General features: G+C 40.0%; 1 protein-coding gene across 1 annotated transcript; it reads right to left on the bottom strand.

Annotated features, from left to right (window-relative positions):
- Positions 1 to 975: 975 nt before the first annotated feature.
- Positions 976 to 14,454, bottom strand: LOC107151307 (sulfotransferase 2A1-like). Its single transcript, XM_015496627.2, has 6 exons — positions 14,243 to 14,454; positions 12,961 to 13,169; positions 11,324 to 11,450; positions 7,442 to 7,536; positions 4,184 to 4,361; positions 976 to 2,336 (listed from the first exon to the last, which is right to left on the bottom strand). Exons 1-6 carry the CDS (start codon positions 14,376 to 14,378, stop codon positions 2,224 to 2,226), a joined length of 858 nt encoding a protein of 285 aa, XP_015352113.1. The 5' UTR covers positions 14,379 to 14,454; the 3' UTR covers positions 976 to 2,223.
- Positions 14,455 to 14,674: the final 220 nt, after the last annotated feature.

Below are 14,674 nucleotides of genomic sequence, written 5' to 3'. Positions count from 1 at the left end.
GAAGAGGTAGCGCCCATAATGTTTTTAGAGCTATAAAGAAAATGAAAGTACAAAAGCCCCGCTCTCTCCTTATTTACAGGGGAGCGTCCTTTTTTCCGCTCTCTCTTTATTTACAGAGAGAGCTGCCCCGCTTTGGTCGCGGATCCCACTTACTTGGGACTAACCCCGCTTTGGTCGCGGATCCCATTTACCTGGGACTAACCGGTGCAACACCCCTGACTGCTGAAAGTTCTGGTTCCCGGGTTTCGGCACCACTTGTTGCGACCCCTTGCCCGCAAGGAAGACGCAACTCAGGAATCTTCTTTCAGCAGTTTATTCAGGCCCTTGATAGTTCTTCTTCTTTCTCCTGGATGCCCCTCCCAGCCTTAATAAAGCATCTCAAGCCCCAATGCAAAGCTGCCACGTGGAGCTTTCTCATAGGGTGGTAAGGGATTGCGTGCCAATTCTCCATATTAGGAGTTGTTCATCACAGGCCACAGTGGAAGCCGGCGCCATCTTCTAATGGCGGCCACGGTCTAATTAGAACGGCTCACCACAGAATGGTATGATGGATGCTGCTGAACTTGATTCCCCTTGGTCTTGACAGTTCCAAAAAGAAAAGAATCCAATGTTCATGGGCAAGCAGAGTTTGTCATAATGTCATGAAATGGCCATAGTATCAAAAGAAATCTACAGATACTATGATCCAAAGTTTTAGGGAGGCAAAAAAGAGAGAAACAACAAGAAGGCAAACTTCTGAGTTCTGTTTTTTAGTTACCCATTGGACATCTGCAGGATCGAGGGAACAGTCAGTCAGGGCTTTTACCAAAATGGTCTTCAAAACCCTTTAAAGAATCCTAAGTGACTTTTATCATCATATCCTCGTGTAAGAGGTGTTTTCTACAGCAAGGTAGAGAAAGACACTAATACTATATAGCGCAACTACTTGTTCTCCAAAATTCGTAAATTTTAAAGTCAACTAAAAGTAGGCAGAGGTAGAGGTAGAGGAGTTTATTTAGATTTTAACTTCATTACAAGATTATTGGGGGAACATTTAGTAACACCTACAACAGGCCAATGAGAGAACAGTCAACTTCAGTCAAGTACGACCTCGGAAAACTCCTACCTGTGTTTTTGTCATTCTTGCCAAATAGTGATTTAAATATGGGAAAATTGGTGAGGGGGAAACCCAGAGTCATCTACAAGAAAACAGGTAACTCAACTGTGTTCCAAGTCTCAATTCAACTCTGAATTACTTTGAACATGTCAGCTCGGACAAAACCATGTTAAATGCTGGGTAGAAATGAAAGTCTATGAACATATCATACCATCCACCATTCATGTGAGGTTTAAAAGTTCCATCCATATCACTTGTTAGTTATGCTTTACACAGTACTGGGAATGAAAATAACACTGGGTTGGAAATCATACTCCTGCAGATCATCATCATCATAAATTCTACAGATACATGTAATAGAAAAGGAACATTAATGGCTTGCAAATTATATTTCTTGATTTAAATACTAGACACAATTGTGGGTGATATTCTTATTATGTTCGTAGGTTTCTATGTATTTAAAATATTGCAAAGATTTTTTCTTTGGGTCCCGGGGAATTGAATTCAGGGGCACTCAACCACTGAGCCACATCCCCAGCCCTATTTTGTATTTTACTTAGATACAGAATCTCACTGAATTGCTTTAGAGTCTTGTCATTGCTGAGGCTGGCTTTGAATTTGTAATCCTCCTTTCACTGCCACCCCCGCTGCTGGAATTACAGGCATGCATCACTGTACCTGGCTTGAAGTATTACAAAGATTTTATTAAAGCTAGGATATGATGAAGTGAAAAGGGAAATCCCAGTAATTTTTAACAAGCAAGTTATTAGAGAAGCAAAATGTATATTTCAAGGTCCCAGAATGAAGAAACCGGTTTTTAATTTTTTCTCAGGGCTTTATAGTTATCATAGTGATTGGGTTCATCCAGAAAAACTCATCAATACATGGAAATCAACTTTAGTTCATGATCCCCCTTTCCCTGTGTTACCCCTCTCCTCTCCCATTTTCCTTTCCCTACTCAACTAGACTTCCTTTTGTTCGTCTGATAATTTATATTTCATTGGTTCTTTATGTTATTTTCATTCACTTCCTCTTTTCTGTAGAAATGGATTTTATGCTAAGAACGCCCAGTCGTGTACACATCCCAGGACATTAAAAACAATGACCATATCCAGAATTTTTAGACGTTACTCCCATGGGAACAGCTCTTTGGGGAAACCCGCCATCTTCTCCTGGTAAACTTTATCCAAGGCTTCAGCTTGGGCCACTGTGAGGTGATTCTTCCAGTCCCCACAGATGCCTGGAAAAGATGAAGTAGACGCAGATCAGATCTAGGGAGAGGTCTTAAGACGGCGACCTCCTCCCTGCTCTGTCAAGACAGCAGAGTGACCCCTGGGTCATTGGTGAGGCCTTCTCCTGCCTGGCCACCACACCTATTTACAAGTCTACCTGCTGGGAAAGTGTGTCCTGACTTCCCTCCCTTTTCAAAGCAACCTGTACAGAATCCATAAGCAGCAATGCTGGGTATAAATCAGAAGATCTGGATCATAACTAATTCTGACCACTTCTTTTTTGAGAACTTTGGCTCAATCTAACAATTTATAACTTGGGTGATCAGAGTAGGTCAAACTAGTCCCTCTGCTTTTGGCCATTCTCTGTGAGAAGTTCTTCTGCACATGGCACCATGTTGACCCCTTGCCAGATCCAGTGGCTCCAGTCCCTTGGGGCTCAGAGTCTCCCAGGACGTCCACTCTCCTTCAGCCAAGTTCCCCAGTGCTTTGAGGCTCTAGGTGTAGGGTCCTTGTTGGTTGACGCCATCCCTGGGACTGCCCATTTGCTCTCTCAGCTCCATGACACAGTCTTCTGATTCAGCTTCAGACTTGCCAGGCTGCCCCCTCCTCAGGGTAGTTACCTTTCCTGCTCCTGACCCCAGAGTGCTGTCCAATGCAGTGACTCAGTGGGGCTCTCAGTTCAGAACCATACATGTCCATCTTCGTTCACTTCATAGCAATGATCAAACATGAGATGTTCTGTGTACTTCCTTTTTGAATGTGCATAAGGTATGCACTTCTAACATTAAAAAATCAAAACTTTGTAAATTGCCTAAGATTTAGAGCTTTAGAGAATCACATCATATATGCTCAATAAATAATTGTTGAAAGGTTTAACAAAGAATTAGTAATATACTAGCATAATATCCCATTTTATAGGCAAGGATTTTTAAAAAGCCCTGGAGGCGTTACCACGTGAGAAAGTGGCAGAGGAAAAAGAAGCTAAAGATATACACATAAGTATTACATTTTACCTATGTGGTTACAGTATTGTGGATAATAAATCAATTTTCACATAGTAGGCCAATCTAATTAGTTTAAATATTAATTAAATTATCTATTAAATATAGAATAATAGTTACACTTATATATGTATGTATTTGGACAATTCACTCATATGAATGTAAAGTAGCAGAATGTCTAATATGTAACTGTTATCCTATAACCATTCATCCTTCCTCCTATGTTCACTGATATCTTCCTTATCTGAACAATCTTCATGTGGTTCCTTCTGCTGGGCAGGTGCTCTCTCTCTCAGCCCCATCCCCAGCCCAGTCCTGTTTCCTCTCTCTGTGCTCCAGAAGCACTGGTTGGCAGGAATCCTGACCTTTTGAATATCTTTTGAAGAAAGATGTGACTAAGAGGAATTTTGGTAAAAGAGGTTCTGCGTGTACTCGAAGTAGACATTTTCAATAGACCTGAATCCAAGGGTGTAGTTACGATTCATCTCTCCTCACAGAAAGGAGGACTTACAGTGTCTCATAGCAAATAACCCACTCCCTAATTTCTCCAATTTGGTCTTTCTTTGTGTATCTCTCTCTTTAGGGCAGTTCTCTATGGTAAGTCACCAGTGGAGTAGCCTAGATATGACCATCTCCAAAACCCACCCTTCTCTCCAAGACTGAATCAACTTTCTCTGGTACCTGCAGTCCATCTGAATCCCATGAAAACATTTTTTCCATTAGGGCACACAGAAGCTTTCTTGTTTATGAATGATTCAAATTGATACCTTTCAACACTGTCACTCTTATTGTTGGGTGGTAAACACAGAATGCTCTCCAAGCATTCTCACACGTTCTGAAAACTGAGCAGTTACCTTTTCTTGTAATTTTGAAATGCCTAGAAGAGAATTCTTCAGACAATATTTCAAGATTGGACATCTTGTTTTGTTTCATGACTTGGAAGGAGCAATTCTTGAGGACTGAGTCCAGTTCCTCTGGATTTAACTTCTTTCCCAGGAATTGACAGATCTTCTCTATGGTGCTTCTTGGGTCCTACAATGTGAATAATAAAGAGTGAGGCTCTGAACAGGAAGGACAGGAGACATGGGAAATGGGAACAGAAGTATAAGGAGGGGTGTAGGGGAGGAAGAGGAGAGGACGACATCTCAAAATGGGGAAAGACTGAAATGGATGCTGGATGGAGGGAGAAAAAGGGCAAGGCGCCAGCAGAGGGAGTGAAGGATGTGGTGACATGAGAATCAACAGGGGCTTCCCAGTGAGAGTGAGTTCAGGACACCCCAAAGGCAGGTGATGGGATTTCTAAAAGGACTCTTAAGAATGGAAGATAATTGCCATCTGACAGGAGTGAGATGAAATCTTAGAGTAGTTTTGATTTGCATTTCTCTAATTGCTAGAGACGTTGAACACTTTTCACATATTTTTTGATCAATTGTATTTATTCTTCTGTGAAGTGTCTACTCAGTTCCTTGGCCCATTTATTGATTGGGTTATTTGTTTTTGTGGTGTTAAGCATTTTGAGTTCTTTATATATCTTAGAGATTAAGGCTTTATTGGAGGTGGATGTGGTAAAAAATTTCTCTCAGCCTGTGGGTTCTCTCCTCACTTTATGAATTGTTTCCTTTGCTGAGAAAAAGCTTTTTAATTTGATTCCATCTCACTTCTGTCAGAGTGGCAATCATCAAGAATACAGGCAATCATAAATGTTGTTGAGGATGTGGGGGAAACGGCACACTCATTCATTGCTGGTGGGAATGCAAATTGGTGCAACAACTATGGAGAGCAGTATGAGATTCCTTAGAAAATTGAGAATGGAATCACTATTTGACCCAGCTATCCCACTCCTTGGTTTATACCTAAAGGACTTAAAATCAACATACTACAGGGACACAGCCACATCAAAGTTTATAGCAGCTCAATTCAAAGTAGCTAGACTGTGGAACCAACCTCAATAGATGAATGGATATAGAAAATGTGGTATATATACTCAATGGAATATTGCTCAGCTTTAAAGAAGAGTAAAATTATGGAATTTGCCAATAAATGGTTGGAGTTGGAGAATATCATGCTAACGAAAGAAGCCAATCTCACAAAACCAAAGGCCAAATGTCAATAAGGCAGAGGGTACTAGGGAAGAATAGCTTTACCTTAGATTAGGTAGAGAAAAGTGATGGGAGGGGAGGGGTAGGGATGTGGAGATAGGAAAGATAGTAGAATGAAACAGACATTATTACTCTATGTATGTATGGGACTGCATGACCTATATGATTCTGCAACTTGTACACTCAGAAAAATGAGAAATTATATCTCTTCTCTGTATATCAAAGTGCATAAATGCATTCTACTGTCATGTGCAACTAATTACCACAGATAAAAAATTTAAAAAAAAAATGGAAGAAAAGGCAGGGAGACAAACCCCCAAAGACTAATCCTTACACCGAATGATAGTGCGTCCCATAAATGACACTTGAATAATACATAGGACTTCATAATATCTTTCTAAACTTGAGCTCCATGATTATTGATGTATATTCCTGGGAGATCACACCAAGAAATAGATCTTTATAAGAAGAAAGGATTGCTTAGAATCCTAGACCTTCCTCTTCAGACTATAGTGTTTATTATCAGCTTTTTTTTTACATGAGCCCCAGGCACTATATAGCAAGAAGACACACAACTGTGGCAATAATTTAAAAATGTGTTGTGTGATTTGAGTGGAGAATCACAGGGACGTGTGGGAGCTTGCTGCTGAGGTGGCTGAAGGTGGCATCAAGGTCCTTGGTGAGAACACAGCAGGACAGGAAGCAGCTGCAGGAAGGTGACCAAAGTCCTTTCACCAGAGGAAGCAGAAGCCTGTCCCTGTGGCATCTTCTCTGTCCCCAAGACAATCTCAAAGGCAAAATGTTTCCTAAAGGTCTGTTCACTCTTTTGCTTTTTCTGATATTGTTTCCAATTCTAATAAAGTCTAAAAATTTTAAAGTTTTCAATTACTTCTGGACCTATGAAACTCACAAAGGGATCTGTGCATCTTTGTGCAGTTCAGTGTGGCATTTTTGTGCTCAACAGAAAAATAAGGTTAGAATAAGTACCTATTCAATATGTGACAATCCAGTCTGTACAAGTGGCACATCTACAAACTCAGACATGAATCCTTTATTTAGTTGGGAACATTCAAAACCCTCTCCATTTGCTAATTATAAATGTATAATTACTGTTCTATACAGTTGCCACACTGTGCTACAGGTCATTAGCAGTCATTGCTGTTACCCAGCTGTACCCTGCACCCACCCACCAGTGCTGAGCATCATCTGCAGGCCTTTTCTGTTACTCCAGCCCCTGACCTCTCAGAATAGATTCATAAAGTGACATTTTCCCTTCATGTCACTGCATCAGTCATGGGGAGAAGACAGAGAGGTGGACACAACTCTGGGATCAATGTTTTCTGGCCAATCCCTTCTCATCACTAGGTTTCTGTCCACATCATAGGTCCTGCACCCAGAAACCTTGGCAGCCACAGATGCTAGCGTAAGTCATGTCACTCTGCCTCAGTGTGTGGAAGGGCCCTTTAGATGTTGTCAAATGAAATAAATTTGAAGACATGAAGAAAAAGCTTGGACCAATCTGTCAAAACCAAATGCCAAAAGTTTTCTCTGATGTAATTGTGCTGCTTCATAATGTGGTTCGGGTGGGGCAATGGGAGGATTAGGTAAACTCTAGACGGGCAAAGGGGAGGGAGGGAATACAGGGGCATGGGGGTAGGAAAGATGGTGGAATGAGATGGAGCTCATTACCATAGTACATGTATACAGACACAAATGGTGTGACTCTACTTTGTGTACAACCAGAGATACAAAAAATTGTGCTCCATGTGTGTAATGTGAATTGTAATTCATTCTGCTGTCATATATAACAAATAAAAAAAAAAAGATCTTGGAGCTTGGAGAGGGTCACGCAGAAGCAGGGAAGTGGAGACCAAGGGTTCATCTACTCTTAGTGACCTCTGAGAGTCTATGCTTTGGCAGGGAATATGGAGTGGAGACCCTGAGGACCAGGGGCATTAGAGGAATCAAGGATGGCCAGGAATTGGTGGGTGCTGAGTATGAGAGGGATCTCACCTTCTGCAGCTCTTCATAACTCAGCAGCAGGACGTTCTCCCTGTCTCTCATGGACATCCAGCCACGAATGTGCTCGAACCATGATCCATAGGACACTGTGGGGCAGGCACAGGTGTGCAGGTTACATACTAGCACAACAGGTGCTTTGCCATCCCTGTCACTCTAAATCCTGACATCTTGATACATGTACAGTTGATAAGTGCTCCTCAAACTAGGTACTGAAGTAGAGAGGGGGACCATTCCTGAACTCATTCTATGGAACTAGTATCATACTGATACCCAACCCAGACAAAAACACATCAAATAAGAAAACAACAGACCAATATTTCTGATGAACAACAGATACAGAAAACCTTATTAAATCTGCTTGAATCAAATATATGAAATATGATATGTCAAGAGCTTTGTAATGTTTTGAACAACTAATAATAAAAAAAATAAAATAAATAAAATATCAGTAAAGGCTATTCAACATTAAGATTATACACAGGATATATTGTGTTCACACTTTAAGATTATACACATAGTATGTTGATTTTATTCCTGGGATGCAAGTTTGGTCAACACATGCAAATCCATAAATGAATTTCACCACATCAATAGAATTTTCCTTGACAGAGGAACATGGCTGAGCATCATAAAGGCTATGTGTGCTAAACATATAATTGGGTTTTTGTGACAAACCCAAAAGCCAACATTATGCTAAATGGAGAAAATCTTGAAACATTTGTCCTAAAATTAGGAAGAAGGAAACTATGTCCACTCTCTCCATTCCCATTCAATAGAGTTCTTGAAAATCTAGCTAGCGAAGTCAGACAAGAGAATCAAAAAATCACAAGTAGGAAGGAAAGAAGCCAAAGTATCATCTTTTGCAGATTATATGATGCGGCCTGAATTCCCAAAAAGCTCTCCCAAAACACTTATAAACTGGTACCCAAGTTCAGCCCATAAAAATTAAGAACTTTTCTTCATAATAACAATGAATCTGCTGAGAAGCAAATCAGATATTCAATTCTAATCACAATGGTCTCAAAAAATACCTACGTAGCCAGTTGTGGGTACATGCCTGTAATCTGAGCAGTTTAGGAGGATGGCGCAGGAGGATCATGAGTTCAAAGCCAGCCTGAGCAACTTAGCAAGATCCTAAGCAACTCAGTGAGACCCTGTCTCTACAAAAAATATAAAATAGGTTGAGGATATGGCTCAGTGGTTAAGCAACTCTCAGTTAAATACCTGGTACCAAAACAAACAAAAAAACCCCCACAAAAACCAAAAACCAAAACAAACACCCTTAGGTATAATATCCCCCAAAAGGAGAAAGACCTCTGACAATGAAAATTGTAGAACACTGAAGAAAGAAATTGAAGAAGACAGTTTAAGGTGAAAGGCCCTCCCATATTCTTGTATACCCAGAAACAAAAATGCCACATTACCAAAAGAAATCTACAAAATCATACATACATGGAATATAATTTCTCATTTTTCTGAGTGTACATATTGTAAAATCACATTGGTCATGCAGTCATATATATATATATATAATTATATATATTATATATATATATATAAAAGGTAATAATGTCTGTTTCATTCTACTGTCCTTCCTATCCCCACACCCCCTCCCCTCCCCTCCCTTCACTTCCCTCTATCTAATTTAAGGAAACTCTTTTCTCTAGTGTTCCCCCTTATTGTGAATTAGTATCCACATATTAGAAAAAAATTCGACTTTTGATTTATTAGGATTGGCTTATTTCGCTTAGTATAATATGCATTATAATGTCATGTATAACTAATTAAAACAAATAAAAAACTAAAAAACCTAGCATGCTGATAAGCAAGTTGGAATATAATGAAACAATACAGGCCTGTATCAAAAATGCACGAGACTTCAAATGCAATGTTTATTGCACGTAGAATTAAAGTACTTAGTATGGAAAATACCAGGGCCAGCCCTGCTCACAATTTAGCCAAATTGCAGAAATTCTTAAATGTGTTGAGGCCAAAATACAATGATATTTAGTTTTCAGTTACAGGAAAAATTTATTTGTGACTTTCATTCCTCAAGTGAGAGATCAGCTATAGTAATAGAAGTTTATTTATGACCAATGTTTAGAATTTCTAGGTTAGGTGACTTGGCTGTTCTTTGAGGAAGATATTTAAAATTTTGGTTAACTCGTGAGCATTAAAATGTTGGGGGCAAATCATTTGTAAATCTCTGCAAAGGGTGTTGAAATAGTTAATAAATCTTGGAGGAATGAATAAAAAGCATCTCAAGAAACAATGCAATCCCCATCAAATAGCAATGACATTCTTCACAGAAAAAGAAGAAACAGTCCCCAAATTTTTATGACAAATAAAACCTAAAGCCATTCTGAGCAATATGAACAATGATGAAGGGCTGGGGATGTGGCTAGTGACAGAGCACTGGAGTAGGGTGTGCCAGGCCCTGGGTCTAATCCCCAATACACACACAATACACAAAGGATAATGCTGGGCTGGGGCTGGGGCTCAGAGGTAGAGCCTTACATGTGTGGTGGAGGCACTGGGTTTGATCCTCAACACCACATAAAATAAATAAATAAATAAATAAAGATGTTGTGTCCATCTACAACTAAAAAGAAATAAAAAAGAGTAATGCTGAAATTATCACATTTCCCAGTGTCAAATCATACTAAAGAGGTAAAGTAACAAAAAATTGTGCTGATATCAAAACAGGCATAGATTAATTGATTACAATAGAAGACACAGAGAAACACTCACAAAGAGACAGCTGATCCTTAACAAAGACACCAAAAGGAAATATTGGAGAAAACACAGCATGTTTAATAAATGGTGCTTGGAAAAGTGAAGAACGAAGCGAAATTCTGCACAAATATCAACTCAAAGTGGACAAACACCATAGGAATTAAACCATAAACACTGTGACTACTAGTAGAAATCATAGCGCCTACCCTCCACCATATAGATTCAGGCATGACTTCCTCCATAAGACTCCTGTTGCTCAGGAAACAAAACCAAGAGTTGATAAATAGAATGGCTTCCAGTTAAAAAACTTCTGCACAGCAAATGAAATGAGACAGAGATAGAGGGCTTACAGAACGGGAGAAAATCTTTGCCAGCTACTCTTCTGACAGAGGATTAACATCTAGAATATATAAAGAACTCAAAAATCTTAACATCAATAACCTCATAGCCCAATCAATAGATGGTTGAATGAACAATCATTTCTCAAAAGGAGAAATACAATGGCCAACAATTTTATGAAAAAAATTTCAACATTTTTAAAAACATGAGAAAAGCAAATCTAAGCTGCACTGAGATTGCATCTCACTCCAGTTAGAATGGCAATCATCAAGAACACACATAATGATAAATGCTGGCAGGGATGTGAGGGAAAAAGAACACCTACACACTACTGGGATTGGAAATTAGTACAACCATCATGGAAATCAGTATGGAGATTCTTCAAAAGACTAGGAACGGAACCACCATATGACCCAGTCATAGACTCCTTGGTATTTACCCAAAAGAATTAAAGTCAGCACACTATAGCAATACAGCACACCCATGTTGATGCCAGTACAAAAGTTAAGTTATGAAACCAGCCTGGTGTCCACTGACTGATGCATGAATAAAGAGAATGTGGTACATACACAAGATGGAGTTTTAGTTATACAGAAGAACTCTATTATGTTATCTTCAGGAAAATAGAACTGGAGATCAGCGTGCAGATTGTAACAAGCCGGACTCACAAAGTCAAAGTTGTCTGTTTTCTCTCATGAGTGGAACATATGCAGAAGAAGAATAAAATAGGGATACCACAAAATAAAAGAAAGACCAGCAAAGTAGAGGACACAGATCTGTATGTCACAGAACACTCACCGTTTCCTTGGATGAACCATTGAAAATATTGTTCCAGTGACTCTGGTTTCTTAGAAATGTTTGTCATAGTATAAAAATAATAACCTGACACAAGAATATCTTTGGGATTTCTCATGATATATATCACCTTAAATAAAGGAAAAATGACAGAATGAAAAATCAGTCTCAATCACACATTTTCCACCCATTCTTGATCTTTACCCCAGCAGTTTTTACTTAATCACTGTTAAACATCAATGAATTCCTTTAATGAATTAGTTATAGCATTCATTCATCAAATACAGATTTTAAAGTTCCTATTACATATTCATGTGCTAGGAATAGAAGAGGAAGACCTTGTCTCCTCTTCCTGGGTTATTAGTCTACTCCACATGGGAAGCTGCTGGATAGTTTTATATGGTAGGTGTTGAGGTGTGTGTGTGCGCTTTACCATAATGATCACTAATAGCAGAACTGATTAATCAATTATGGTATATTCAGATTCATAGCAACACACAGTCATTCTCACACTCAAGACCACTGAGGAGTCTCCAAGATATGGCATCCATACAGCATGAATGCATTTATACAAAATTCAGGAATAAACAAAAACAATCTGTAGCAATAGTCCAGGGAGTGTTCCCCTCAGGTGGTGGGCATCAATTGATAAGATGGAATGTGTGGGGACTTTCTGGATGGTAGAAATGTTACACATCTGGTCTAGATGAAGGTTCCCAACTGTGTATGTCTTTATGTGCATATTAAGAGGCTAGTGTTCAAGATTAGTGAACACACACGTGCACACACACCACTTGGGGCTTGAACAACAGAAATTGGCTTTATTTGCCCCAACTCTCTTGGTGTTATTATTGGAGGTCTTGTGTCTCCTTAGACCCCAGTTTAATCAGGCAGGGGTTAATGAAACACAGCAGGAGAATGGAAGTGGGTCTACTGGGGAAGACTCACTGTTAGACAATTTATGACATTTCCAAGACAGGAGATTATTATTCTAGGTTTCTTGGTGTTGTTTAAACAAAAACAAAAATTTCAGAAAGCAACAAACACTTTAAGAAAGCATGTTTCTAAAATTAGTCTGTTGCATGTTAGATCTTGGATATCCATGGTCTGTGCTGATCATCTGTCAGCCATGGGGAGGCTGGAGTGGCTGCTGATCACAAATCACAGTGACCTGCAGTGGGCTTCCATGGTTAGAATTGCTAGTCGTGACTCCTGAGAAGTCCCCTGGATTTATGCATTTCTTAATGTATGCGTGCTCTGCTCCCCATATGGGCAACACTGACTTAGATGCTTGCACCTACCTGTTAGGAGGCTTTTATTGAATGAATATTGGGTAAGACCTGCAAAGTTGGGATAGTCTATTGTAGAAGCAATTATAAATTCTGGTTGCACATGAGATGTAGTTTCCTAAGATTCTAGCAGTCACTTTACCCCTTAATTCATGGTAAGCTAATCCATGGAATCATTCACATCCTTGTACTCAAGTGTGGTCTGGTTGCGGCCATATCAACCTCACCTAATTTCCGAGAATCGCAGGTCTCACCCAACCTATCCAATGAGCACACACCCCAGCAAGATCAGCAGGGGTTATCTAGGCACATGGAAGGGCAAAAGTCATTGATCAAACATTAGGCACTGACCTTGGCCTTGGAAGTGAATAAAGACTTGGGGAAGAGATGGAAGGGGAGGTGAGAGGTCAGGAACCGTGGGCCCTCTCTCTCCTTTAACAATTTGTATCCCCCATCTGACTCTAACCAGGGTGCCCGTTCCCAGATGGACACAGATCGAATCCACTTGGTATCACCTTTGGAGTGAATCAGGCAGAGAATTTCAACCAACCAGTGGGTTCCTAGATGAGAAAGGAAAATGGTGATCACTCATTTCAATCTGAATTGTGACATAAAAAATATATTGTGATAAAATAATAACATAACTTTACCATCATACGCATTTTAAGCATGCAGTTGTGTAGGGCTGAGCAGTGTTAAGTACATTCCTACTGTTGCTCAGCCAATGTCCAGAACCTTTTCATCTTGAAAATCTGAAACTTTACTTATTAAGAACAAGTCTTACTTATTCCATCTTTCAGGCCCTGGAATCCAAAATGGGGCTTTCTCTTTCTATGAACTTGACTACTCTAGGTATTTTGCACTGGTGGAAGAATATAGTATTTGTCCTTTTGTGTTAAACTATTGCATCCAGTATGATGCCCTCAATATTGGTGGATGTTGTAGAAGGTGTCAGGATTTCCTTCCTTCCAAGGCTGAATCATATTCCATTGTATCACCATGCCACATTTTGTTTATGTATTCACCTGTCAACAGATTTTTGGTTGCTTCCACCTCTTGGCTCTTTGCTGTGATCCTTTCAATATGCTCCCACTTCCCTTAACTCTCCAGTGCTGTTCCACTTCCAATGAGATTGGCCTGAATCTTTGCCCAGCTTGCAATTTTCCTGCCCCCAGTCCCACTCCCGTAGATGCATGATGCGTGTCCTTTCAGTCCCTTCAATTTTCCAGGCTTGTTTCTGATTCCCAGCCATTGTCCATGCTGACTCTCCTATTCTAAAATATTCCTTTCATCACCTGACCTCCCATTCAGTCTTTTCATCTCTGTTGAGCTGCTATTTTGCTATTATGGTTTCTCCTTTCAACCTCTTACACCCCTTCTCCCATGCCACCACACAAATGTCTGAATCTGCTTAGGATTCACTGCTGTATCTTATTCCTCCAAGACCTTAGATGATCCTTGCTGAGCACTTAAGTCACTCTGCACTAATATGAATGGAAGTGGCCTGGGGCAGTGCCCCTTCCTCTACCAAGCAGGGCTCCATGGCATGGAGAGCCCATTCCATCCTCTGCTGAGTGAGTGAGGAATGGAGCCCTCACCTTTCTCATGGGGGGTTCCTGTTCTGTTTTCTTACCTGACTTTGGGAAAGACACCATTACTGTATCTTCATCCTTTATCACAAACTGAGCACATACTTCTTTTATAACTTCATAGCTGAAACCAAGAACATGGAAAGGTAACCCTTCAAACCACAAGTAGTCATCTGTCATGGTGATGAGCTATCTGTGTGTGGTGCAGAGGTTCCAGCTGTAACCACCATTGAACATTGTGGGAGATACTCGGAGACTAGACTTTGAAGTCAAAAGAATCATTAACTTTTTCTCATGGTCAAATTAACTGATTGGTAAGAACAACTTGTGATGGTGATCCAAAGTTTCTTTGTATTGAGCAATTTTGGCCTCATTCAGGGAATGTGTGGATCATGATCTGAGGACGATTTCACAGGCAGGACCCAGAGCAAGTGCTGCAAGATAACCCCACTGATGAGTCCTTGGACCTGAAGAAA

This window comes from Marmota marmota, unplaced genomic scaffold (assembly GCF_001458135.2).
Source record: "Marmota marmota marmota unplaced genomic scaffold, marMar, whole genome shotgun sequence".
NCBI classification, from domain to species: Eukaryota; Metazoa; Chordata; class Mammalia; order Rodentia; family Sciuridae; genus Marmota; species Marmota marmota.
The sequence above is the reverse complement of the archived record's forward strand: the minus strand, read 5'-3'. Positions and strand labels throughout refer to the sequence as shown.